The 26,035-nt window shown below is 45.8% G+C and overlaps 1 protein-coding gene across 3 annotated transcripts in view; it reads left to right on the top strand.

The window, feature by feature from the left end:
• The window catches only part of VAV2 (vav guanine nucleotide exchange factor 2), a 148,535-nt gene extending 124,262 nt beyond the window's left edge, over nucleotides 1–24,273 (top strand). Inside the window, exons 11-28 of one of the 3 annotated variants that reach the window (XM_081897796.1) lie at nucleotides 1,486–1,554; nucleotides 5,468–5,554; nucleotides 6,743–6,828; nucleotides 7,128–7,260; nucleotides 8,792–8,901; nucleotides 10,114–10,215; nucleotides 11,401–11,489; nucleotides 12,125–12,141; nucleotides 13,050–13,065; nucleotides 14,117–14,244; nucleotides 15,386–15,460; nucleotides 16,179–16,231; nucleotides 16,921–17,037; nucleotides 18,683–18,770; nucleotides 20,455–20,578; nucleotides 21,700–21,786; nucleotides 23,885–24,039; nucleotides 24,179–24,273. In XM_081897796.1, the coding sequence (XP_081753922.1) occupies nucleotides 1,486–1,554; nucleotides 5,468–5,554; nucleotides 6,743–6,828; nucleotides 7,128–7,260; nucleotides 8,792–8,901; nucleotides 10,114–10,215; nucleotides 11,401–11,489; nucleotides 12,125–12,141; nucleotides 13,050–13,065; nucleotides 14,117–14,244; nucleotides 15,386–15,460; nucleotides 16,179–16,231; nucleotides 16,921–17,037; nucleotides 18,683–18,770; nucleotides 20,455–20,578; nucleotides 21,700–21,786; nucleotides 23,885–24,039; nucleotides 24,179–24,226 (1,584 nt within the window). In that variant the 3' untranslated portion in view covers nucleotides 24,227–24,273. The remainder of the gene's footprint in view (nucleotides 1–1,485; nucleotides 1,555–5,467; nucleotides 5,555–6,742; nucleotides 6,829–7,127; nucleotides 7,261–8,791; nucleotides 8,902–10,113; nucleotides 10,216–11,400; nucleotides 11,490–12,124; nucleotides 12,142–13,049; nucleotides 13,066–14,116; nucleotides 14,245–15,385; nucleotides 15,461–16,178; nucleotides 16,232–16,920; nucleotides 17,038–18,682; nucleotides 18,771–20,454; nucleotides 20,579–21,699; nucleotides 21,787–23,884; nucleotides 24,040–24,178) is intronic. The other 2 variants (XM_081897798.1, XM_081897797.1) reach the window with 2 other exon arrangements.
• The last annotated feature ends 1,762 nt before the right edge of the window (nucleotides 24,274–26,035 follow it).

Genomic DNA, 26,035 nt, shown 5'->3' with positions numbered 1-26,035 from the left:
GGAGAAAGATGTCCCCAGTGCACACAAGCTACAGTCCGTTATACTAGCTCGCTTGTGCGAAGCTCAACAACTCCCATAAGGTGAGTTGAGGCACTTACCTGAATATGCAGAAGCTGTGTCTATGTGTAGGCAAGGTGGGCAGGTAAGCCCCGCCCCTCAGCATCCCCTTGCACAGCATGCTCAGCCCCCAGTTGTCCCTGCAGGGTAGGCCTGTGGAGGCTTGTGTTGGCACTTGTTTGATCAAGAGCAATACCTCTTGTGCAAACGTGGAGCCTGATCAGTCAGGGCCTGGGTATTTCGTGTTCAAGCAGATTCTGTTCCGCAATAAGGAAGAATACAAGCTACTGTATTTTCTGCTCTATAAAACACACTCTCCTAAAAACACTCTCCTAAAAAACACTCTCCTAAAAAGTAAGGGGAAATGTGTGTGTTATGGATTGAATGCAGGCTGTGCTCAGGAGGCTTAGGGTGCGCACCAATCCCTCTTGCTCTCCTGGCTTCAGGAATAGCTATGCAGAGCGTCTTGAGTGCAGCCGGAGCACTCCTGCCTCTTGGCTCAAAAGGCTTTGCGTTGCTTTCTTGTTTCTTGTTTTCCTCCTCTAAAAACTAGGTGTGTCTTATAGAGCGAAAAATATGGTATGTGGACTTGCAAGATTGTCAGCAGGAGGGAACCCCCCCTGCAAATCCACGGGGGACTGTTGAAGATAGATTCTGGGGCTTAGCCTGGGACTGCACTGAAACCCCAGTCCCCTTTCTCTCATCAATCTCTATAATCCATTCTTATTTACTGCATTTCTATTCCACCTATTTCTCCAAGGAGCTCAAGGTAGCTTACATGGTTCCTCCCACTTCTCGATTAATTCCCCACAACAACCCTGTGAGGTAGGTTAGGCCAAGAGGCAGCAAGTAGGCTAAGGTCACCCAGTGAGCTTCACGTGGCAAAGTGGGAACTGAACCTTGATCTCCCAGTTCCTAGTCTGACACAATTAAGAGCTACGCTGCTGCTACACACCTTTTCCAGGAAAGGATGCATAGCTCCCCTCCCCACATTTATTTCCCTCCACCCTCTTTCGCTCATCTTTTTAAATGTTAATAATTGCACCAGCGTCTCCATGCAACGGAGCCTTTGTGAAGCATGGGCTTGTTGATCCTCATTGTTTTCCAAGGAGGGTCAATTAGCTGATGGGGAAAGAAACCCGCAAATAATTTGCTGATGCATGAAATTCCTTCTGTTAGCTCTGGGTTCGCTGAGCTGCCACAACACACCCCTCATGGGTTACTTGCTGGATGATTGTAACAGGCTTCTGGTTCGCAGCAATACACAGTGGAGGTGGAGTCATCACACACACACCCTCACTTCCCTGCTGCCGGTGATTCTGTAGCTGCAGAAAGTTTGCCACTGATGCTGGCTTCCAATGTGAGGTTCACACTGAGGGATGGAGCAAGGCATCAACATGCCTCTGACATGCTGCAGTTTCCTTTCAGGAGCTTCTCAGCCATTCATCGGATCGGCCAGAAAAGCAGCAGCTCAAGGAAGCCTTGGAAGCAATGCAGGTAGGAGCCCCATTTTTTTAAACCAGGTATTGGGCTGGGCGTCCTTGTGTTGTTTCAAGGCCACACTTGTTCCTAATCTTCCAAAGTTCCAGATATTCTTATAGGCAAATCCATGGAGGGTCACAATGGCTGTGTTTGACCTCCGTTCTTGGAGGCAGTGGGACTCTGAATGCCAGGTGCTGGAATCACAGGAGGGGAGGGGGCTCTTGTGCTCAGGTCCTGCTTGTGGGCCTTTTCCCACTGGGGCATCTGGTTGGCCACTGTGAGGACAGGAGGTTGGACCAGATGGACCCAGCTGCAAGGCTTTCATGCTCCAAAGTTCACGGTCCCAAAGTCTGATCTATCAACTTAATCTGTCAATCATATATGTTTCTCTTTTCCAAGCTGAAGTTCTGTTCACCTCTGCATCAACTTATGGTTTTCTCTGCTGAGTTTCCACACTGAAGCAGCTCAAAGCAAAACAGGAAACAATGCAAGTTGAAAAACCATCACAGCAACAGTCTAAATGCTACAGTAATTCCTTTCAAAGCACCATGCTCCAGTCGAAAGGAATAACTCCTTTTGATAATACAGTAGATATTGCAACATTTTTCTCTTCGTGGTCAATTAAGACATCAATCATTAAAGCCTGTCCAATGATCCCAACCAGTTCAAATATCTAAACCACAGTAAGATAATATTAAACATTTCCAACAAAGACACTGAAGACTACTGAACGTCTGCCAATGGATTCCAATGAGTACTCGAAATTCTAAAAAAAGCCACAGCAAAATATGTCACTTTAAATGCAGTGGTCCATGAAATCCCTAAAAGCAATCAATTCTTTTGTGATTCTTCTTTGGAATGGGGTTGGACTAGAGGATCCTTTGGGGGCCTTCCAACTCTAGGATTCTGTGATACTATGAAACATTTAAAAGCCTCTTGAAATAAAGGTCTTCCATAGGTGTCTAATGGGTAAGGAGGGCAGGATATTGCTGGCTCTCCTTGGAGGTGGCATCCCCTGATATGAAGGGAGGCTCCTAAGGCTGCACATGGTGAAGTCATGAGGCCCTGGACAAACTACCTTCGGGGACGTATCTCCCTGACATTCTGAACCTTTGATTGACCCCTGAAGAGCCCCTGAGGTCCCTCGAAACATGGTTTGAAAGCTCTCCCTGGATTCCTGAACCCTCCTGAAATAGGCCACTTCCTGGAATGCAAGGAGATGGTGGCCACAGGCAACTCTTGGCTCACTCCATTACGCTTTGGGTGTTGTTTGCCTTGCTAACTGTTGCTGCCACTCAGTGTTTGAAACCCTGGGACTGTGTGACCCTTAACAAGCACTGTCACTTCAGCCAGGGATTAATCTTCCTTATGTTGGGGAAGCTGTGGAAGGTCAGCACCCCCAGGGCTTGTCTTGGAAAAGTCTCCATCCCTCTGACTTAATCTGAACTGACAGGGCAGAAAGTGTGTTTGGGGGGGGGAATGGAGGAGGTGGGAGACTATGAAAAGAAGTGGTATGCGCGTGCACACCCCCCCCATGGGCACATTCTAAAGATACAGTAGGGCAGAGGCTGCCAACATGGTGCCCTCCAGATTGTGCAGACAGCAATTCCCACCATCCCTGACTGGCTGATGGGAGTTGTCATCCAAAACATGTGGAGAAGGACAAGTTGTTGAAGGCTTCATTACAGTCTTAGAGCAAAAGCTGCCTACATTTCTTCCCAGTGTCTCTGCATGAGATGCTTATTTTGGGGGAAGGTTATCCCAGAGCACTGACAATATGCGGCAGCGTCCTGTGAAGGCAGGTTCTTCCTCTTTTTCTTCCCCTTGGGACAAAAATAATCACTAAGGACTCCGCCCTCAAATATGTATGCACTGCAGGGGAGAGGCAAAAATTAGATCAGGCTTTCTCAACCTCGGCCCTCTTGAGACTACAATCATCCCTGACCACGGGTCCTGCTAGCTAGGGATCATAGGAGAAGTAGGCCAAAAACATCTGGAGGGCCGAGGTTGAGGAAGCCTGGATTAGAGGCTGTCAGAGTTTGCACAGGGACTCAACGGGCAGACTGTTCTCTGCATGAGTGCTCGGGCTCACAAGTGTGCCTGTTTAATTTATTTCTAGTGGTGCGCACACACACACACACACCGGTACAGAAAACAAATGTGCTGCTCTCCTTCCTCAGCCTTACACCATCTGCCGCCCTCTCCTGCCCACCAGGGGATTTGCAGCACCGTAATGAGGGGCTCCCTTCTGTTCAGCGATTGGTTCTCACAATGGCAAACCTTAAAACACCCCTGAACATTCTACGCAGGTCATCACAAGCTGCCAGTGGGCAAGCTCACATGCAAGTGTGGTGAGAGACACCACCGTGCTGCATGTGTTTTCTGCATGAAATTTTGGCGATGCCATGTAAAATGCAAAGCAGCCCCTGTTGCAGTGTGCGCATTTTGGGGACTGGATTTTTAAAAATTATTATTATTATTTTACATTTATTGTGTGTCACTTTTTATCCAAGTTGCTCAAGCCAGCACTATGTCCCGTCCCGTCCCCCCCGTTCTTCCCTCACAAACAACCCTGTAAGGTAGACTGGGCTGAAAGAGAGAAAGTGAAACAGTGATTGGTGCAAGATCACCCTGTGAGCACCTCTCAGTCTGAGTGCGGGGTTTGAACCCTGGTGTGTCCTGACTCCTAGTCCCAGCCCTTTAACCACCGCACAAATTTCATCAATTTTGAACTGTACCACAGCTCCATTCAAGAGGACCCTGTGACTAAGAATTCCTATGGAAATGGGAGCAGCAATTGCTGACGTTTGCTTATTCATCCCATGTCTAGAACAGAGAGCAATCCATCAAATATAATCAGCATTTGCTGTTCTTGCTACTTTCAGTTCACAAGATACATAATTGATTACGTCCCCCCCCCATTGGGTTGCTTTAAATGAAGTTCACCATGCCCCTAAATGTCAATGAGTCTACTCTGAGCAGGATTAGCACTGGACACCATTCATTGCTCTTCCTATGCCACTGAAATCCGTGGGGTGCAGTAATGTAATGATGACATAACTTAAGTAATTAGTATATGAAGCCCATGACAACTTGGGTCCAGTTCACCTCTAAGAGCACCTTACCTTCTGTGTACCCACTTGGCTGCTTTGATCAGAACTGGCCCTTTTATAGGGACCATGTAATACCCATCCCCAATTTGTAAGAAATTGAGCTTTTAGTGCAGCAGCACCTACACTTTGGAACTCCCTGCTTAGTGACACCAGGCAGGTGCTTTTGCCTGTACTCTTTCGGGTACCCGCTGAAAACATTTTTGCTCATAGACAAACATACCCAGATGTTTAGGAAGTTTGTGTGAGTTTTAATCTGTTTTCAATCTGTTGCTATTTTAACTTTTTGAAAGTTTTAAATTATTATTTTTTTCTTGATAATTTATTTCATCTTTTTGTAAACCGGATGATTTTTTTAAAAAAAACAACAACAGTTCTATGATGTGTTAAATAACTAAATAATCAATCAATCAATCAATCAATCAATCAATCGTGCAAATGGTATAAGTTACATAATTTTGCTACAGCAGGCAGTGAGGTGAATAGGAAGATGCACTGCAACTGATTGGAATCAGTGTTGCATACAAAATAGAAAACAATGCAGCCTTTGCCCCCACCTGTGGCCATCCCTGCAGCATTGCAATGGATTCTGGGGGGGTGGCATCTTCTAGGCACTGTGTCTTGGAATAGACCTTCTCTGAACTGATCTTTTGAAAAATATATGAACGGGGCAGTCCCAAAGCCAGTGTATGCGTGCCTGTCCACCAGTGTTTCTTATTGTGTTGACGGCTCTCAGCTGATTCTGCCAGATCACAATGTTACAGCCAGCTGTGTGTGTGTGTGTGTGTGTGGTGTGTGTGTGTGTTTCATTTTTTCAGGACCTGGCCATGTATATAAACGAAGTCAAGCGGGACAAGGAGACGTTAAAGAAAATAAGTGAATTTCAGAGTTCCATAGAAAACTTGGTGAGATAAAATTCTGGCGACCTTCTGAATGCTGTTCCCCTAAAAAATAAATTGAAGGAGTCCTCATAGTTCTGAATAGAGGGATGGATTAAATAGGGACGAAGGAAGCAGCTGCCTTATGCTGAGTCAGACTCTTGGTCCCTCTAGCTCAGTGTTGCGCACACTGACTGGCAGCAATGGCTCTCCAGGGTTTCAGGAAGGGGCATTCCTAACCCTACCTGGAGGTGCACCTGGGGATTGCACTTTGGACCTTCTGCATGTAAAGTAGTTGCTCTTCCACTGAGCTGTGACCCTTCCCAGGAACATAGGAAGCTGCCTTCTATTAGTCAGACCCTCAACCCACCTAGCAAAATATTGTCTATATTGACTGCCCAGTGCCTTGACATTCCCAGGCCTCTCTGGAAACCTTCTCCTTGCAAGGTAGGCTTTCCACAAAGCTGCAGCCCTTTCCAACATAAAAACACAACCTATAAACAGAACAAAAAGAAGCAGAACCAACAGCAGCTAAAAGCAAAGAGCAGCAGCTTTAATAACAGATCACACACCACAGAAGGTTGGGAGCCATGGGATTTATAAACAGCAGATCAGGAGCTTATCTGACCCCGTTTTCTTTCTCCTGCTAGCTTTAACCAGGATTCCCTCTTAAGCAAGATTTGAAGTCAAGATCTGAGGCTGCTCCTGGGTATTTTGATAGTTATTGTTTCCGAGCACAATTCAAAGTGTTGGTGCTGACCTTTAGAGCCCTAAACGGCCTCAGCCTGGTATATCTGAAGGAGCGTCTCCACCCCCATCATCCAGCCCGTACAGTGAGGTCCAGCTCCGAGGGCCTTCTGGCGGTTCCCTCACTGCAAGAAGTGAGGTTACAGGGAACCAGGCAGAGGGCCTTCTTGGGGGTGGTGCCCGCCCTATCGAATGCCCTCCCATCAGATGTCAAGGAGATAATCAACTACCTGACTTTTAGAAGACATCTGAAGGCAGCCCTGTTTAGGGAAGTTTTAAATGTTTGATGCTTTACTGTGTTTTTAATATTCTGTTGGGAGCCGCCCAGAGTGGCTGGGGAGGCCTGGCCAGATGGGTGAGGTATAAGTAATTTATTATTATTATTATTATTATTATTATTATTATTATTATTATTATTTGGTTTTGGTTTTTCCCCTCTCTCAACACTTTTCCTGTGTTACCCCACAGCCAGTGAAACTGGAAGAATATGGGAGGCCCAAAATAGACGGTGAACTGAAGGTCCGCTCAATAGTGAACCATACGAAGCAGGATAGGTGAGCAAGCGAGAGAAGGGCAGAACAAGCAGGTGGCTTCTGCTCACCAAATAAGGCTGGGAACTCTGGTTTGCTAAGGATGCTGGGAATTGTAGTGCAATAAGTGTAAACTACACTTCCCTGAGTTCATAGCTGTGAAAAGTGGCATAAATATGCTTTAAATGGATGATGTGGATGTAACGTTCCCGGGCTACCTTGGAAGGGATGGGAAGAGAGTGACACTCAAAATTACTTTAATGCTGTTGAAAAATGTGTTTTTCAAGCCTTGGCTTTGTATCTTTTCTTTGGTGTGGGGGCAGGTACTTGTTTTTATTTGACAAAGTGGTGATCGTCTGCAAACGAAAAGGCTACAACTATGAGCAGAAGGATATCATCGAGCTGTTCTGCTACAAGATGACGGATGACCCGATGAACAATAAAGATATAAAGAAGGTTGTTGTTATTATTGATGATGATGATTACTCACCATCCCAATCTTTTAAGTGGTGAGAGACCCCAGGGGTTCCAGGCACTTACCCAGGTTATGTTTCCTTGCAATGAGAGTTAGCTGAGACTGCGGTTGCCCTTGGGATATATGGTTTCATTTACACATCTGTACAACCTGAGCATAGGATGGAGGGGCTCACATTAGTGCTTTTCCATTAGTCACAGCTTTGGCTCCAGCACAGAGCAAGCAGGTCTCTGTGTATCCAGCCTCCAGCCTGCTTTCAGCTCAGCTCCCACAGCCCACTCTGGCTCTTGTTCGCTTACCTAACAACAAGGAGTGGGTGGTGAAGGAGAGACCCACACCTTAGCCAGAGGGGCACCATCACTTAGTTGGGGCTTTTGCAACCAACAGGCTCCTCCTTTGGGGTGCAGATGAGGACCCTCAGATGAGGACGGGTGGCCAGCTAAGGTCATTGTCTTACAAAGAAACTTCTCTCCCTAGTTCTGCAAACTCCTCTACTGAATTCTAATCCTCACTGGGTACAGGAATTGGTAGGGACTCCGGGCATCATCCAAACTGACCCCCAAACCCATATTATTAGCATTTACATTCCTATTCTGTCCTTCCAGAAGAGCCCAGGGTGACAAACACCAAAATGTTAAAACAATACAATTAAAAAATAAAATTAAAACATTTATGAAATGTTTACAAACCTCTAAAAGCAATCATATTACCCTGATTATTTTAGGGTTGTCAGGAACAGTCTTTTCAACTACCAAAGACCTGGTTGAAAATGAATATTTTAAAATCCCTCTGAAAGCCAATAGCAAGGGAATCAAGCACATTTTGCCAGTGAGGGCATCCTATAAAAAGGGGCGGGGAAGCATTGAAAAGACCCCATGACTGGAATCCCCTGGTGATCTGGTGATGACATCATGGAAAGAGCTTCTTTACCTAGTAGGGTCCTGAAATGGTTAGTTTTGGCAGGTGGGCTGGGTTTAGTAACCATTTGGGGCAGAACGCTCCTCCATATTTTTGATCAGATCTAAGAATGTAAAAATTCCCTCAAATGATGCCAAAATGAGGCCAATGGAGGACTTATGATGTGGGTATGTGCCCATCCTAGTTCCTTGCCTCTTGATCATCTATATTTTGGGGTGCAGGGCTTGGTTGGCAGGAGATTGAGTCTTCCCTGCTCCTGGAAGCCAATCTCGCTCTTTAAAACATGGGTGAGCTGGACCCTGGAGCCTCTTTTTAACAAACTGTGTCTCTGCTTTCCCCTCTCATGCTTCTCAGTTGCATGGAAAAATGGTAAGCTGCGTCCACACATTCAAATTCAATTTTTATCTTATCGCTGTAACACGTCAATAAGGGACAATTTGTAAGGAAGGAAGGAGGGCAGATGGGGGCTGGCTGAGGGCAGGCTGAGTTTGGCGGGACAGCACTCCCCATTTGCCCTGATTGGAGCAGACTTCATTGGGAGGAACCATTTTGATTGCTTTAGCATCCACTGCTCTCTCTTGTTTCCCTTGGTAGTGGTCGTACGGTTTCTACCTCACTCACCTCCAAGGCAAGCAGGGCTTCCAGTTCTTCTGCAAGACAGAAGACATGAAAAGGAAGTGGATGGAGCAGTTCGAAATGGCCATGTGAGTATTGGGGCACTTAAAAGAAGAAGAGGGTTGACAGCCGCCATGTTGGCACATATCAAAGGAAACACCTGCAAAAACCCAGAGCCAGTAAAAGACCCGACAATAGGCAACATTGAGGCACTTTGACATTACATAGTTTTATTTCCTGTTCTATATAGTTTTAAGAGAAGGGTTTTAAAAGTGGGTGCTACCAGTCTTTCGGTCCTGCAACCCCAGAGCGCATGTCCCAGGATCTCCCTGTCCAATGTTTCTATGGGATTTGTCATTTGAATTGTTGTTAGAAGGTGAAGTCTAGGACCTGGGAGAGACTAGGGGTCAAATCCTCACTTGGCCATTAAGCTCATCTTGGGCCAATCACTGCCTCTCAGCCTAACCTACCTCACAGAGTTGTTCTTGTGGGGATTAAATGAGGAGGGAAAGAACCTCACCTGGAGTACTGTGTCCAGTTCTGGGCACCACAGTTCAAGAAGGACACTGACAAACTGGAACGTGTCCAGAGGAGGGCAACCAAAATGGTCAAAGGCCTGGAAACGATGCCTTATGAGGAATGGCTAAGGGAGCTGGGCATGTTTAGCCTGGAGAAGAGGAGGTTAAGGGGTGATATGATAGCCATGTTCAAATATATAAAAGGATGTCACATAGAGGAGGGAGAAAGGTTGTTTTCTGCTGCTCCAGAGAAGCGGACACGGAGCAATGGTTTCAAACTACAAGAAAGAAGATTCCACCTAAACATTAGGAAGAACTTCCTGGCAGTAAGAGCTGTTTGACAGTGGAATTTGCTGCCAAGGAGCGTGGTGGAGTCTCCTTCTTTGGAGGTCTTTAAGCAGAGGCTTGACAACCATATGTCAGGAGTGCTCTGATGGTGTTTCCTGCTTGGCAGGGGGTTGGACTCGATGGCCCTTGTGGTCTCTTCCAACTCTATGATTCTATGATTCAAACCTTGTACACCACTGTGTGCACTTCCTTGAGCTTATTGAAGAAAAGGAGAGGAATAAATGCAACTAAAATAAATAAATTTTTAATTTAGAAATTAAAACAAAATAATTGAAATGGTGAGTTTATCGGGGAACTTTGGGTTCGTGATCCCCAGGGTGCCCACAGAAGCTTCCTGAATAAGTTGGGAAAGCATGCAGTGTTATTGAAGCTGATCTGGATAGTCCTGAGAACTAAAAATAAAAATCAGCTGTTTTTGTTTTCCCTTTGAATCAGGTCGAACATCAAGCCGGAAAAAGCCATGGCAAACAACCACAATTTCCAGATGTACACCTTTGACAAGACGACAAATTGTAAAGCATGCAAGATGTTTCTCAGGTGAAAAGGGACTCTTCTGCTGGAAAGTGTCTATCCAGACCAGTGGTGGGCGGGAGGTGGTTTGGCATCTGCTGGCAGATCTCTGGATGATTTGCAACAGAGAGGCTAGGCTTGCAGACTCCCAGTGGTTCAACAATGGCAGTGACCAAATGACTTGGGGATGGGCCACAGCTGAGTGGCAGAGCAGCTGCTTTGCATGCAGAAGTTCCCAGGTTCAGTTCCCAGAAACATCTCCAGGTAGGGCTAAGATTGTCCCCTACCTAAAATCCTGCAGTACTGAGTTAAATAGACTTAATATGGCCTGACTCCATTTAAGACTGGAATCGTATTTTATTTTGAGGGAAAGGATGCATGGTGGTTTTGCATCCAGTAGAACCCAGGTTCATTCTCCAATGGCAACTCCAGGTAAGGCTGAGAAATAGCCCTGCCTGAAATCCTGGAGAGCCTCTGCCAGTCAGAGTAGACAGTACTGAGCAATACCAATAGTCTGACTTTGTATAAGGCATCTTTCTCTGCTCTATCCTTGGAGAAGGGGAAACACCTAAAACGAATGCAGGTAAATTGGTTTGGTGTGGGGTAGCTTGTACATGAGAAGTATCTGGTCCTGTGACTCTGCTGATGGTGGGGGAAGTTACAAGAAGGGGGATTCAATCTAAACCTAAAGAAGGACCTTCTGATGATAAGAGCCATTCAACAGTGGACGAGACTCCCTTGGAAAGTGGTAAACTCTTCCTAACTGGAGGTTTTTAACAGAGGTTAACAGAGGGCTTGGGATGCGGGTGGCGCTGTGGGTTAAACCACAGAACCTAGGACTTGCTGATCAGAAGGTCGGTGGTTCGAATCCCCATGACGGGGTGAGCTCCCCTTGCTCGGTCCCAGCTCCTGCCAACCTAGCAGTTCTAAAGCACGTCAGAGTGCCAGTAGATAAATAGGTACCGCTCCAGCGGGAAGGTAAACAGCGTTTCCGTGCGCTGCTCTGGTTCGCCAGAAGCAGCTTAGTTATGCTGGCCACATGACTCAGAAGCTGTATGCCGGCTCCCTCGGCCAATAAAGCGAGATGAGCGCCGCAACCCCAGAGTTGGCCACGACTGGTCCCTTTACCTTTACGGTTACCTTAACAGCGGGTCACCTGTCATGGATTATTCAGCTGTGATTCCTAACCCTCCCCAACTCCTCTTTCCACAGAGGGACCTTCTACCAGGGTTATCAGTGTGTAAAATGCAAAGTTGGCGCTCACAAGGAATGCTTGGAAGTCATTCCCCCCTGCAAAATCAGTAAGTTTCTCCTATGCGAAAGCTCCCGTGTGGTTTGCCTCAATGATTCATCAGTCCCTGATGTGGTACATGAGTGCAATGGCACCCGTAATGTCCTCTCTTGGTGCCCACAAAGCCTCAGAGCAGCCACCCCAGGCAATGGTTATGAAGGGCCTTCTTGGTGACTGCTCCCAGACTTTGGAACTCCCTCTTTAAAGAAGTTAGATTGGCTCCCTTTTTGTTGTTCTCTTGCCAGCAGGTGAAGACTGTTTTATTCTCTCAGGCTTTTTGGGAAATAATAATAATAATAATAATAATAATAATAATAATAATAAATAATTATTATTATTTAAGGAAAGGGCTGTGAAATAGTGCTGTGCTGTTTTTAGCTGTATTTAAATATATTTGATGTTTATATTGTATTCTGTTAAATGAGTTTCATTCCTTTTTAACAATTATCTTTCATATGCTTTTAGCTTTTCGTATTCTGTTTGTGTTCTTTTAATTTGTGTATGCCATCTTGAGTCCTAGTCTGGGAAAAGGGAGGGGTGTAAGTAAAGTAAGTAAGCCCACAGTGTAAACTGAAATGTGGAGCTTCCTGCTCAAGCTAATCGGAATTTTCATTTCATTTCTCCCCAACCCACCCAAATCTTCAGGTTCACCTGCAGACCAGGTAAGATCCATCACTTCTTTTTGCCTTCTCTCCAGGAAAGGATGTTTCTATCTGTTGGTTGCAACTGCCTGTTATTTCATTTCCTTTGCGCACTGCCATCACTGGGCAATGGAGATTGGGACGGGAGCAGTCGGTCACTCCTGCAAAGTCACTGCCACATACTGGGAAAGTTGACAGGGAGGGCAGTTCTGTCCAAGTGTGGCAGCAGAAGCAGCAGATTGGCTCTGCTGACAGGCACACCCAGTGCCAGCCTACCTGATGCCTCTTCTCTTTGCTCTGATGGAGGACAGATAAAGCAAGGCAAAATGTGGGAAAACCTCTGGCTTTTGCATAGCTGAATTTCGTCCACCTGTACTTTGTTTGCCCCCCCCCTTTTTGCCTCCTGTGCCCACTTTTTATTTTAGCCCCACTCACCACTAGCATGCAGCCCCTAGGAAGAGCTCCCAGATTGAAAAAGCCCCCCCCCCCGTATTAAGCAAGAGTTAACTTTTTGTTTCTTGACAAGGTTTGTACCTGTTTTGCGATACTTTTTTTTTTTTAACTCTCGGAGGGAAGAGTGTGAACTGTTGTTACAGCAAGCAGGATGTTTTGTGGCCCAGAAAGAATCATATACAATGGTACCTCGGGTTAAGTACTTAGTTCGTTCCGGAGGTCCGTTCTTAACCTGAAACTGTTCTTAACCTGAAGCACCACTTTAGCTAATGGGGCCTCCTGCTGCCTCCATGCCGCCGGAGCACGATTTTTGTTCTCATCCTGAAGCAAAGTTCTTAACCCGAGGTACTATTTCTGGGTTAGCAGAGTCTGTAACCTGAAGCGTATGTAACCTGAAGCGTATGTAACCCGAGGTACCACTGTACAATTTTGAAATCTCTCTCTCTCTCTTTCTGTCTGTCTGTCTGTCTCTCCAGGATTCATTGAATATGGGTAAGCTTGCTATTTTCTCTTTATTATTATTCTTGCTGGTGCTTTTTATTTTTTTCTCAAAATACTCCTGCTGCTTAGTGAGATGAGGAACAGTAAATTGCAGAACAGATCAGCTGCATCCCTGGTGTGTGTCTCAGAGCATGGGTGAATGGTCTGCATTACCCTGAGTCACATCACTTGCCCATCAAGCTCAGTATTGCCTACACTGACAGCAGCAGTTCTCCAGGGTTTCAGGCAAGGGACTCTTTCCCAGCCTTGTCTGGAGATGCCCGTGGAGCTTGAACCAGGGACCTTCTGCATGCCAAGCAAGTATTCTGCCACTAAGCTAGGGACTTTCCACTAAAAATAAATGAGGTTCATGTCCTCATTGTTCTGAATAAGGGTAGAATTAAATACTAGCATTATACCCCCAAGAGTTGGTCTATCTAATTCAGTATTGTCAACACTGACTGGCAGCATCTCTCCAGGGTTTCAGACAGGAGATATTCCAGCCTTACCTGGGGATGCTTCTAGGGATTGAACCTGGGACTATCTGTATGCAAAGCAGCTGCTCTATTCTCCCCTTAAAGTGATAGTCTAGTCCTCATTGTTTCTGAGTAAAAGGCAGGATTAAACAGGATAGGCTGGGTTGTTTTTTAAAAAAGAATATAAGCTCAAGGGCAGAGACTGATTTATTTATTTCTAATTGATCTGTAGGCTGCTCTGGGAATCTTTACTATTCATTGGCCAAATAGTGAAAAGGGGAAATGCTTTAAATAAATGAGGCTGCCCCAAAGCAATATCATCCTTCGATTCCCCCATATAACAGCAAAGTCAACAGATAAACAACTTTGGCTTTTAGAAGACATCTAAAGGCAGCCTTGCATAGCAAATTTTTAATGTTTGATGTTTTATTTTTCTGGAAGCCCCCCAGAGTGGCTGGGGCAACCCAGTCAGATGAGTGGATGATGATGATGATGATGATGATGATGATGATTACATTTTGATTCACTCACTGACTTAATTGCATCCAACTTCAGCATGGCTTCTCCTTTCTTCTCTCTACATGCAGGTCCCAAAATGGTGGCAGTCCAGAACTACCATGGCAACCCAGCTCCCCCAGGGAAGCCCGTCTTGACATTCCAAACGGGAGAAGTTATTGAGCTCCTCCGAGGGGACCCAGAGTCACAGTGGTGGGAGGTGAGTACTGGGAGGCCCTCTGGAAACATCCAGGAGATCTTAGGTGAAGATGGGGCACAAGCTCAGCCATTGCATCCAATGGAACTGATTTGCAACTTAGCTTTAGATCAGGGTGGGGGATTTCAGGCTCTAATCTGGCCCTCCAGACCTCTTTGTATGGCCCCCATAAGTCTCCCCAGGCCACACCCTCCTTGAGCATTTTTGCTTGGCTGGAAAGCATTCTTGATTTCTGACATGACTCTTCCTTGAGGTGGGACCTCATGGGTGGCAGTGCACCCATGGGTGTTATGTTGGAGGCTTCAGAACAGTGGCTTCTTGGGCAACTTGGATGGCTAGCATAATTCCCCAGCCCTTGCCCCAACAGCCTGCTTGCACTGCGGCCTTCTCCTGGTCCCAGTGGTGTAGCGTGGGGGGTGCAGGGGGGGCCGGCCGCACCGGGCACAACATCTGGGGGTTAGGGTTAGGGGGCGCAAATCCACGGGTTAGGGGGTGCAAATTACTTGCCTTGCCCCGGGTGCTGACAACCCACGCTACGCCTCTGCCTGGTCCTGCTTCTCCTGGTCCATGTTAACTGAAGTTATGACTCTCTGAGGCCAAAAGGACCCGCTATGACTCTGCCCTATGACTTTTTAAAAATTTATTTAATCATTTTTCCAATACAAACAACAACCACAAAAATTACATACAACAAAAACCACAATAACACTAGTAACACAATTTAACATTTCAGATTTGAGTACTCATATACCTATGACTACACCTTTTTAACAATATTTCCCCACCTCTCCTCCCCCTACTTCCCACCACTGCCCGCCTTATCGCTTAAATATTCCTTCCAGACTTCTTCATATTTATCCATTCTTAATTTGCATCGGCATGCAATTCGTTTGTATGTAGCTAGTCTGTCCATATGATCAATCCATGTGCCCAATGGAATCTTTTGTGGCTCTTCCAATTCATCAAAACAAATTTTTTTGCTTCTAATATGGCACAGTGCATCCATTTTTTTTGACCCCTTGTAATCTCCCACATTTCCGGTATATAATTTAGAATTAAATTCAATTCCCCTAAATAACAATTTCTTTTTATTACTCTTGCTGTGACTCTGCCCTATGACTCTTTTTCTTGTCTTTGTTTGCAGGGAAGGCTAATATTGTCGAAGAAGTCTGGTTATTTCCCCAGCTCGTCAGTCAAACCCTGCCCAGTGGATGCCAGAGTAAGGAGACAGGAATGTTAGCAAAATCACTTAACTTCTGCAGATGGGAGAAAAGTATTGATAGATCTTTATTTAGAAAACTGGACAAAACCAGTGTATAATTTGAGAAAAAACAAATCAAGAGGTTTTGTGTTTCTTGGTCTGGAGACATTAAGCCAAACATACGGGGGTGGCAGGGGGAGGCATGGAAATAAGCCAATCAGCATGCATGCTACTGGCCATGATGAGTATACTTCTGAATAATACCAGTTGCTCGGAATTTTCAAATGGTGAGAGATTGTGTTGTGTTCAGGTCCTGCTTGTGGGCACCTGGATGGTGACTATGAAAACAGGATGGGCTCCATGTAGCCTGATCCAGCTGCAGGCCCCTTATGTTCACTTAAGGGCACAGTTATGTTGCTAATATATTGTCCAATGTGGCCAATTTCATCTTCCTCACAGCTAATAACTCATTAACTTACACACTTGTACATGGTCCATGAACTCCCTTGAAAGGTGCTGGGCTCTCCTTTATTTGAGGTTTTTAAGCAGAAGCTGGACAGCTGTCTCTCAGTTATTCTTTAACTGTGATTCCTGCATTCCAGGGGGTTGGACTAGATGACTCTTGGGGTCCCTTCCAACTATATAATGCTGTGATTCATAAAAAAACAACCACCCACTGTTTGCCTTCTTAGGATGCCACTGCTTGCGTAACTCTTTTCTGCTCTGCTTTCTGCAGCCTCCTAACAGCCGGCCCCCATCGCGAGAGATGGATTACTCTGCCTATCCTTGGTGAGTTCTAGTGTTCAAATTAGGCATGCATTACCAGGAGACCTAAAGGTGGATGCTCATGGCTTTTGTCTGGTATACCTTGGAGTAGCCAAAGTGTTTCTGGAACCCAACTTCCATCGTCGCCTGACAATTGCCATGCCAGCTGGGACTGATTAAAACTATTTATTCAAGTTACCTTATTGATAACTTGATTCAGATGAGTTCTGTAGCACTTAATATGTAAAACGTATCTTGGAACAGTGTACAGTCATACCTCATGTTACGGACGCTTCAGGTTACGTGTTTTCGGGTTGTGGACCGTGGGAAACCCGGAAGTACTGGAACGGGTTACTTTTGGATTTTGCAGCATGCACAGAAGCGCCAAATTGTGGCTGCGCCTGCCCAGATGTGGCGCTGCAGGATGCGAACGCTGCGGGTTGCGGACGTGCCTCCGTCACGGATTACTTCCGCAACCCGAGATTCCACTGTACAGAAAACTAAAGCAACAACAGCAGACCACCTAAACAAAAACAAATGCTGAAATAATGCAAATGTAGCATGAATACAAATTACTAATAAATCCATACAAGTTACTGCTTGGCCACAGGGGCTAGAAACTTGGAGAAATGAAAGTAGGGGTTCCAAACTAGAAAATTCAGCTCTCAAAAACAAATGAGTAAATGAGCATTTCATGTTTTTTGTTTTTTCAGGTTTGCAGGAAACATGGAAAGGCAGCAGACAGACAATCTCCTGAAGCTGCATGTTACTGGGACGTACCTGATCCGGGAGAGGCCGGCAGAGGCTGAGCGCTTTGCAATCAGCATTAAGTAAGTGATCTAACTGGGCTTGTTCTGAGATGGGGGTGTAGTTCCTTGCAGCGGGTGCAGGAATGGTTGCAGTTGTATCACCAACTTTGTTAAAAGAGGAGTTTCTGCCTGGGCAGGGCCACAACAAAAAAGGCCCCTGTATTGGTCATCCTCTCCCATCTTTGGAAGAACTGTACGGTTCCCGTTGTCTTAGGAAAGCAAACAACATCCTGCAGGATTCATCTCACCCGGGATACAGTCTGTTTGCACTACTGCCTTCTGGCAGGAGATATAGAAACATCAAGTCAAGGACAAATAGACTGAAAAATAGTTTCTATCCAAGAGCTGTGGCCTTTTTGAATGCTGTAACTCGATAGTGTGACCTGGGAGTTTGATGGGTGTGGGTGTGGGTGTGGCTGGAATGTGGTTTGTTTGGTTGTTGTTGTTGTTTTGCTTTTGTTGTTTTTTAAGGGATGGCATCCAATTTCGTTGCACTTGTGCAATGTTGCACTTGTGTAATGACAATAAAGAATCTATCTATCTATCTATCTATCTATCTATCTATCTATCTATCTATCTGTAGGGCAAGGAGAAGGACCTCATGCTTCTGTCCTGGCATATGGGCGCATGGTTAGGGTATGGGCCCTGTGCGGGGGATGAGCCCTGGGTATTATTTTGCTGGCAACCCCAATTTTACTGCCCCATAAACTATATCATTTTGTAAGCTATTTTTGCTCACTCTGCATTTGAACATCTTGATAACGCAACCAAAATTTGCATGATAGTTCCCAAGATCAAGGGGCAGGTTTTTGTCTGACCTTGGATACAATTTGAGGATGCAAATTCTGAATCAAAATACAGTCGTACCTTGGAAGTCGAATGGAATCTGTTCTGGAAGCCCGTTTGACTCCCAAAATGTTCAAAAACCAAAGCGCAGCTTCTGATTGGCTGCAGGAAACCCTGTCGGACGTTCAGCTTCCAAAACAGCATTCGAAAACCGGAACAGTCACTTCTGGGTTTTGATCATTCAGGAGCCAAAATGTTTTGAGAACTAGGCATGTTCGAAAACCAAGGTATGACTGTAGTGGACTGAAGCTTCCACAACCACCAATTTCAAAACTACATCATACACTAACCCCACATAACAACACATCCCTTCTTTCTTAAATATTTCTGGGAAACTGAAAAAAGAGAGAGTCAGATTTGCCCATCCCTTGTGGTCAATAGGCCTTTTTTAGGACACCACCATTCATGTAGGTCAGGGGTTGTCAAAGTTTTTGTGACTTGGGCCGGTTCACTGTCCCGCAGAAGCTGCGGTGGGCCGGAGTGCATGCATGAGCAAATGCTATTTCCAGTGCACCTTCCAGCGCGGAGGAGCCGTACGCAGCTTCCCATTGGCTGCAGGACCTTCCTGCAGCCAATGGGAAGCTGGCCGGCATAGCGGAAGGCAGTCCTCACTCTGCTCCACACTGGTTTAGCGTAGTGCACGGGAGCCGACTGAGCGGGATGTGGGGGCCCATGGGCCAGTTAAATGACCCCCATGGGCTGCTTGTGGCCCATGGGCCTTAGGCTGCCGACCCCTGCTGTAGGGGCACAGTGGCATTCCAAACCACCCCAATCTGACTGTGATCTTTCTGGTTACCCGACTCCATGTCTCCCCCTGCAGGTTTAATGAGGAGGTGAAGCACATTAAGGTGGTTGAAAAAGACAACTGGATTCACATCACCGAAGCAAAAAAATTTGAAAGCTTATTGGTATGGTTTGTTTGGAGATAACAAATTATTATTATTATTATTATTATTATTATTATTATTATTATTTAACATATTTCATAAAATTTATGCACAGCTTGGTTGATTGTAAAAAAAATCCCTCTGAGCTATTCACAAAAAAAGATAAACGAGAAAGAAGAATTGACAACAATACAATAATATAATACTTTTGAAAAGTCAAAATAAAAATAGACTAAAAACATTAATGCTCGTAACTTTCTAAACATCTGGGGAGACATGTCCAAACAAAAATGTTTTCAGCAGGCTTTGAAAAGAGTACAAAGAGTACTTATTGGTGTCAATAAGTGGCGAGTTTCAAGTGAAAGCGCTGCCAGTCCATTTCTAGGCATAATTCAAAGTGCTGGTTATGACCTATAAAGCCCTACCTGACTTGGGCCCAAGCTATCTGAAAGACCATTTCCTCATACAAACCTGCCAGAGTTTTGAGATCCTTGGTGAAGGCCCTTCTGTTGGCACCACCACTTTCACAAGTCCACTTGGTAGGGCTGCGGGAGAAAGCCATCTTGGTGGCTGCTCCCAAATTCTGGAACTCCCTCCTTGGAGAAGCCAGACTGGCTCCCTCCTTGTCGTCCTTCTGCCAGCAGGTGAAAACCTTGTTCCAACAGGCTTTGGGGAACTGAGTGCTTTTGATTAAAGGGCTGGTGCCATGCTATTTTTATGGTAGTAACTGGTTATGTTTTAAACAAATTTTATTTATGTATATTAGAGGTTTCCAAACTTTTCATGTTGGAGACACACTTTTTAGACACATATCATTTCGTGAAACGGTAATTCAGTTTTCCTAGCAAACCAGAGGTTTAACTAACCCGTTTCCAGCCCTGGGAGGAGTGTGGGGAGCATTCACACAATACACCTACACATTGCAGCCGACACACTAATGTGTCGCAACACACAGTTTGGAAAGCACTGATGTATATAGTTTTAATTTTTATCAACGTTTAATTATTTTTAAATTATTATTTTTTCTATGTTTTTAGCAATTCTTGTTTTCATCTGTAGACCTCCCTTCAGTCCCTATCAGGGGAAAAGGCAGGGTATAAATGAATATATAATAATACAGTGGAACCTCAGTTTTTGAACATAATCCATTCCAGAAGTCCATTCGACTTCCGAAACGTTCGAAAACCGAGGATCAAAGGGCTGGCAGCAAAGTCCATTGAAAAAAATGGAGAAACGCACATCAGAAGTCATTCAACTTCTGATGCATGTTCAAAAATGGAAGCATTCACTTCCAGGTTTTCAGTGTTCGGCTTCCGAAATGTTCGATAGCTAAGACGTTTGAAAACCGAGGTTTGCCCGTATAATAATGTAAAGTCATAGCTTGGAAGTTGAACGGAATCAGTTCGACTTCCAAAATGTTCAGAAACCAAAACACGGCTTCTGATTGGCTGAAGGAAGCTCCTGCAGCCAATTGGAAGCTGCAGAAGCCCCGGTGGACATTCAGGTTCGAAAGAGCATTCGCAAACTGGAACACTCACTTCCAGGTTTGTGGCATTTGGGAGCCAAGGTATGACTGTGTACTGAAAATAACACCTTGAACTTGGCCAGGTATGCCTGCCTTGGTGGCTAAAGTTTATTTTGAGAACCCTCTTCCAAGAAATTTACAGTTTTGCTTTTTGTTTTAATTTCTTCCATCCCCTTGTAGGAACTCGTTGAATACTATCAAGCTCATTCACTCAAGGAGAGTTTTAAACAACTGGATACAACATTGAAATACCCTTACAAGTCCCGGGAACGCTCTACCTCCAGAACCTTGACTCGGTCACCAGGTAATAAAAGGAAGTTGAAATCCCTTCCTTCAATCAGTTTCTCTTAATCACTTGAGAGTAAAAAAACACCCAGGACAGGGAAGTTATGGGTTCTGTCCTTAGTTCAACAGTAGAGCAAACCCTCTGCTTGCAAGGCACAGGCCAAGGATTGCATCCAAGCAAGTTCCACTCGAAGTAGACCCATTGAAATTGCCGTACCTACCTAAGTTAATCATGCCTATCAGTTTCAGTGGGTTTGCTTGGAGCGTGACAAGCACTGCATGCAACCCCAAAACCTACAGGGGCTAGTGTGGTGTAGTAGTTAAGAGAGGTGGACTCCTAATCTGGTGATCTGGTTTCGCTTCCCTGCTCCTCCACATGCAGCTGCTGGGTGACCTTGGGCCAGTCACACTTCTCTGAAGTCTCTCAGCCCCACTCACCTCACAGAGTGTTTGTTGTGGGGGAGGAAGGGAAAGGAGAATGTTAGCCACTTTGAGACTCCTTAGGGCAGTGATAAAGCAGGATATCAAATCCAAACTCCTCCAACATGCTATATACTTTGTGGTGGAGTGGGTCCTATGGGATGTTTGTATCTCACTCTGCCCCCTAAGAGCAGTCAAAGGCAGTCAGGCTCCCCTCTTCCTTGCTCCAGGCCAAAATGGGCAAATTGTGAGGGCAGGTGAGCTATGCTCTGCCTCTGCAGCCAGAGGCAGCAATGCTTCTGAACGCCAGTTTCTGGAAACTGCAGGGGAGTTTCCTGATATGCTGTTGGGCTCAGGTCTTGCTTTGCGGACTTCCCACAGGCCTCTATATCTGGATGGCCACTGTGAGAACAGGATGTTGGGCTGGATGGGCCATTGGCCTGATCCAGCAGCCAGACTCTTTGTATGAGCCTTGGTCTGATCCAATGATAATGTTTTGATATTCCAAAAAATAAAACATAGTTATTATCATTATTGGGGGGGGGGGCGGGAATGAAAAAAATAATTCTGCATGTTCTGAGTTTGCTTTTACTGGGTGTGTGCCGTGTTTTTCTCTCCCCACCTTTGTTAATTTTCCTCGTTAATTGTGTTTTCCGACCCTTTTCTTCCTTCCTTCCTTTCTCCCGTTGCTTTGTTTCTCTCTCTCTGACCTTTCTGCAGCTGCCTGTGCTTCCTACAATTTTTCCTTTCTCAGTCCTCAGGGCCACAACTTCACTTCTCAGAATGCCTCCACTCCTTTCTGGTCAGGTATATATATATACATATGTGTTTGTTAGTGTGTATATATATATCTAGATATCTGTATGTATACATATGTGCATGAAAAGAGAGAGGAACTTGGCCTCTGGTGGTAGCCTGAGAAATTGCAGCATGTTGCCATCTCCATCATCACCACCAGAAGACATTCATCCATTGGTCACCTGGAAGAGAAAAGGGCTTTCCCATCGGTCCCTGGCCAGATCCACAGCAAACTTTTAATGTGCATTCAAAGCACATTTACAATACATGGCTCCCCCCACTCAAGAATCCTGGGAACCGTAGTTTCCCCTCACAGAGTCCCGGGTTCAAATCTCCCACTCGGCTGTGGCATTCACTGCAGGTGACTTTGGAGCCAGCCACCGCCTCTCAGCTTAAACTACCTCGCAAGGTGTTGGGGGAATTTAATGAGGAGGGGAGAGAGCCATGGAGGAACAGGTGGGATATAATGCAATAAATAAATGCAACAAATGAATAAAATATGCACCCTTAACAAAATACACTTGCCAGGGGAAGCCATGCGCTTTAAACATATATTGGTTGTGGTTTAAATTTATGGTGTGGATCTGTGCCCCCCCCATGTCATCCCTGACCATTAGGCAGAGTGAGGCAGTTGTGGGTGGTCAGACAGCAGCAAGGAGTTGCAGAACAAATCTCTGTGTGCTACAAGATCTGGCTTGTACCTCCTAAACAGCTGGCCCGGGGGGGGGGGTGTTCTGTACATTTCATGGGAGGGGGCAACCCTCTTGTCCTTTGCTTCTGGCAGCAAAATATCATTGGCTGACCCTGAAAATGCACAATAAATTATTGGGCGGGTGGGGGGGAGGGAGCTATTTCCACCTCCCCCCTGCCCAGTAATTCCCCCAAAGCTCACCTCCGACTTCCATTTAGCCAGAACTTGGTGTCAATATTGGACTGTGCTGGATCAAAACTCAAGTCTCTCTCTGAGCTGAATTTCCTACTGGATAGCTGTGGAAACCTCCATGTTTCTCTTTGCAAAAAAAAACAAAACAAAAAAAAAACCCCTGACCAGCATTCTCTGTCCTGCCCTGATGCGTCTTCCATTTGTTTCAATGGGGCATTGAATGTCCTGGTGGGATTGTTTCCCTTTGCTGCCTTTGCACTCATCCTGTGTCATCTTGGACTCCAAACACAAGCTGTCCCTGTGTCCCATTCATTGCCACATTTCAGAGGCATATCCATTGCATCCTTTCCTGATCCCATGTTTAGAAGCCTGTCTAGACAGACTACACTTTTCAGCCTACATGGAACGCAATTCAACCTCTGCTTGCTGAATGGATGCATTAAAGCACAGGACGACTTCAGCAGGGATATATTTTTTTAAAGCATGTTTGTAAAAAATCACTCCTCTTCCAGCACATTAGCAATTAAAATAAAAATAAAAATTGGCGGAGTTTTCCTTTCTCAGTAATTACGTTTAACTATTTTGAATGAGGACCACATTGCAAAGAAGAGAATTACCTAATATTGGGGTGGGGAACCTCAGACCCAGAAACTGAATGCAGCCTTCCAAACCTCTCTGTCTGGCCCTTGGGACTCTCACCAGACCCACCCGTCACACTGAGCCACCCCCCCTCACCTCATCCTTGCTTCACCCCTTCCTTGACTGCTTTTGTCTGGTAGGAATGCTCCCTTGAACTGTGACCATGCATTTTAATTGTGTGGGTCCTCAGAGTTTGTGAGATGCATGCGTTGTGGCCCCTGAAAGCTTGTCTGCAAGGGAATGCAGCTCTCTGGCTGAAGAAGGTTCCTCACCCCAGCACTGTATGATCTGCACAGCACTTCATCAGTGGCTTAATTCACATGCCAGTTTCCCCCCACAAAAAAATCCCAAGAATCTTATTCCATTCCCACAAAGCAGTAGGCATGAATTTAACAATGTCCTGTGACACATTTCAAATGAGGCCTATGTGCTTCTCTGAACAAGGTGAAATTCTGCTGCCTTGCTATTACAGCAGATGCAAGAGGTCAGGTTGAACTCGGTCCAGCTGTGCTCAGGAAAGAGTCTTGCAGATGTGAAGCACCACAATGTTTCCTAACCATCCTTCCTTTCTTTGTCTGCCTGCAGTATTCACACCTCGGGTCGTAGGGACGGCGGTGGCGAGGTACAATTTCGCTGCGCGGGACATGCGGGAGCTCTCGTTGAGAGAAGGGGACGTTGTGAAGATCTACAGCCGGATAGGCGGGGACCAGGGCTGGTGGAAAGGAGAAACCAATGGAAGAGTGCGTGCTGGTTTTGTGGATAATTGGGTCCTTCTACATTTTAACATGAGTAGCTGGTTCCTTCTTAAGAGTGGCTAAATACCTGGGTCTGACCCTGGGTGTTGTTTTTTTAATTGCTGCTTTCCATCTCCCACTGCAGATTGGATGGTTCCCTTCGACCTACGTTGAAGAAGAGGGTGTCCAGTGATGTCTGGAGCTCCCAGGCGCTGTCAGCAGTTGGCCCAGTGGAAAGCCGAAACAAGCCCTTTTTCTGGGGCTCTGAAAAAGCGACTGTCCCTCTTCCGGCACTAACAACTAAGACAAAAGCCTCTTGTTGGGCCCATTGTAACAAATGGGGTGCAAGAAAGCAAGCAAGCAAGCAAGCAAGCAAGCAAACAAACGCACATGGACATGCAACAGAACGAGATTCTTTGCGCATTTGTGCTTTCTGTGGGTGAGGGGTTGGGAGAGACAGTTTAGCTTTATCTTTCATTGATGGCTTGACTTGTACATAAGATTTTGAAATCCAAAGTTGGGTGGTGTTTCTGGAAAGTTGTGGGGCGTCTAAGGGAAGCCTTCAGTGACACATGGCTTAGGGGTGATTTACAAAGCCTGTTTAGTGAAGGTTGGACCAAAACCACCACAGGGATGGCATGGTGGAACTCTGGAATTGGAGAGAGTCTCATGTTCCTGGGTGGGGAGTGATGGAGAAGGGGAGTCCTGATTTCTACAAGGCTTCTGGGGACTCTGGCATTAGGACAATGGAGGGAGTCCTCTCATAGACTACAGACGTAGTTTGGATGGTATGTGGGACTGATCTCACACACTCAACAGGCATGAGTCTGGGGGCAGGGCCATGGTTGTGTTGTTCTCATTCAGGCATCACACCCTCCCCAGTTGGCATAAAAGGACCACCTGCTCAATTTGGGTGAGGAGGAACCCTGAGAATGTCACTCCTGGAAGGTTGCCCAGAAAGGTGAGGCATCACCTGCATCTGACCTTGTTCATCAGGTTCTCCTTCACTTTTAAGGAGTGTGACATTGATCCTCATTTCTTAGTGCAGGGGTGGGGGATTTCAGACCCCAGGGGGCTGAAAGTGTCCATCTAAGCCTCTTAATTCGTCCCAGAGGCCACTCCACATCCACACACCCCTTTCCCCATTTAAGAATGCTTGCTCCACACCTTACGTGGGTTTGGCTGACTGGATATCTCACCTTGCAGTGGGGTAATGCCTCTTGCTTGGGTGAATGGATGGAGAAAAGTGGACATACAAGCACTTGCCTTTTTCATGGCTGGGATATAGCTTGCCATAGAAATGTAAGACTTGCACCTGTCCCTCCACCAGCTTCCACTACTGGCCCTGCCAACCACTGTGTTCCCTAGAAGGAACACAACCACTGCCAACCACTGTGTTCCCTAGAAGGTTCTCTATGAGGGAATGTGGCTCTCAGTCTGAAAAATGCTCCCTTGCACATCTCTGAGTGGATTTTCTCCCTTGTGATTGGGGGATGTCAGGCTGGTTCGCTGGGGCTTGTGCTCCACAGCAGTCTCGCCCACCCGACCTAGGGTCCTCCATGTGTTCTTGGACTACAATTCCCATCATCCCATGCTGGTTACTGGAGGCTGCTGGGAGCTGGAGTCCAAGAACATCCTCAGGGCACACCCATTTGAGAAATCAGCAAATTTCACAGTTTTCGCTCTTTTGGAAAGAGAGAAGTGTTAAATCACCCATTGACGTCCAAACATTGGTCACCCTAAGGGTTAGGATTTGATAAGGGCTGTCAGTTCTGAATAAAATATGCAACTCGTTTTCTTAAAACTCAACATGTCTCGCTCAGTCGTCACCTTAAAATAATTTATTTCTCTAAATTAATATCCCACCCTATTTACCCAGATTGCACCATCACCGAAAGTTAAATCATCCTGCCCCCACCCAAGTTCATTTCCCATCCAGAGGTGCTTGGTGCACTTAAGAGATAATATATTTAGGGATTGCATTGACAGGCAGAGGCAGCTG

This window comes from Podarcis melisellensis (genome assembly GCF_964234715.1).
Source record: "Podarcis melisellensis genome assembly, chromosome: Z".
Taxonomy (NCBI): domain Eukaryota; kingdom Metazoa; phylum Chordata; class Lepidosauria; order Squamata; family Lacertidae; genus Podarcis; species Podarcis melisellensis.
The sequence above is the reverse complement of the archived record's forward strand: the minus strand, read 5'-3'. Positions and strand labels throughout refer to the sequence as shown.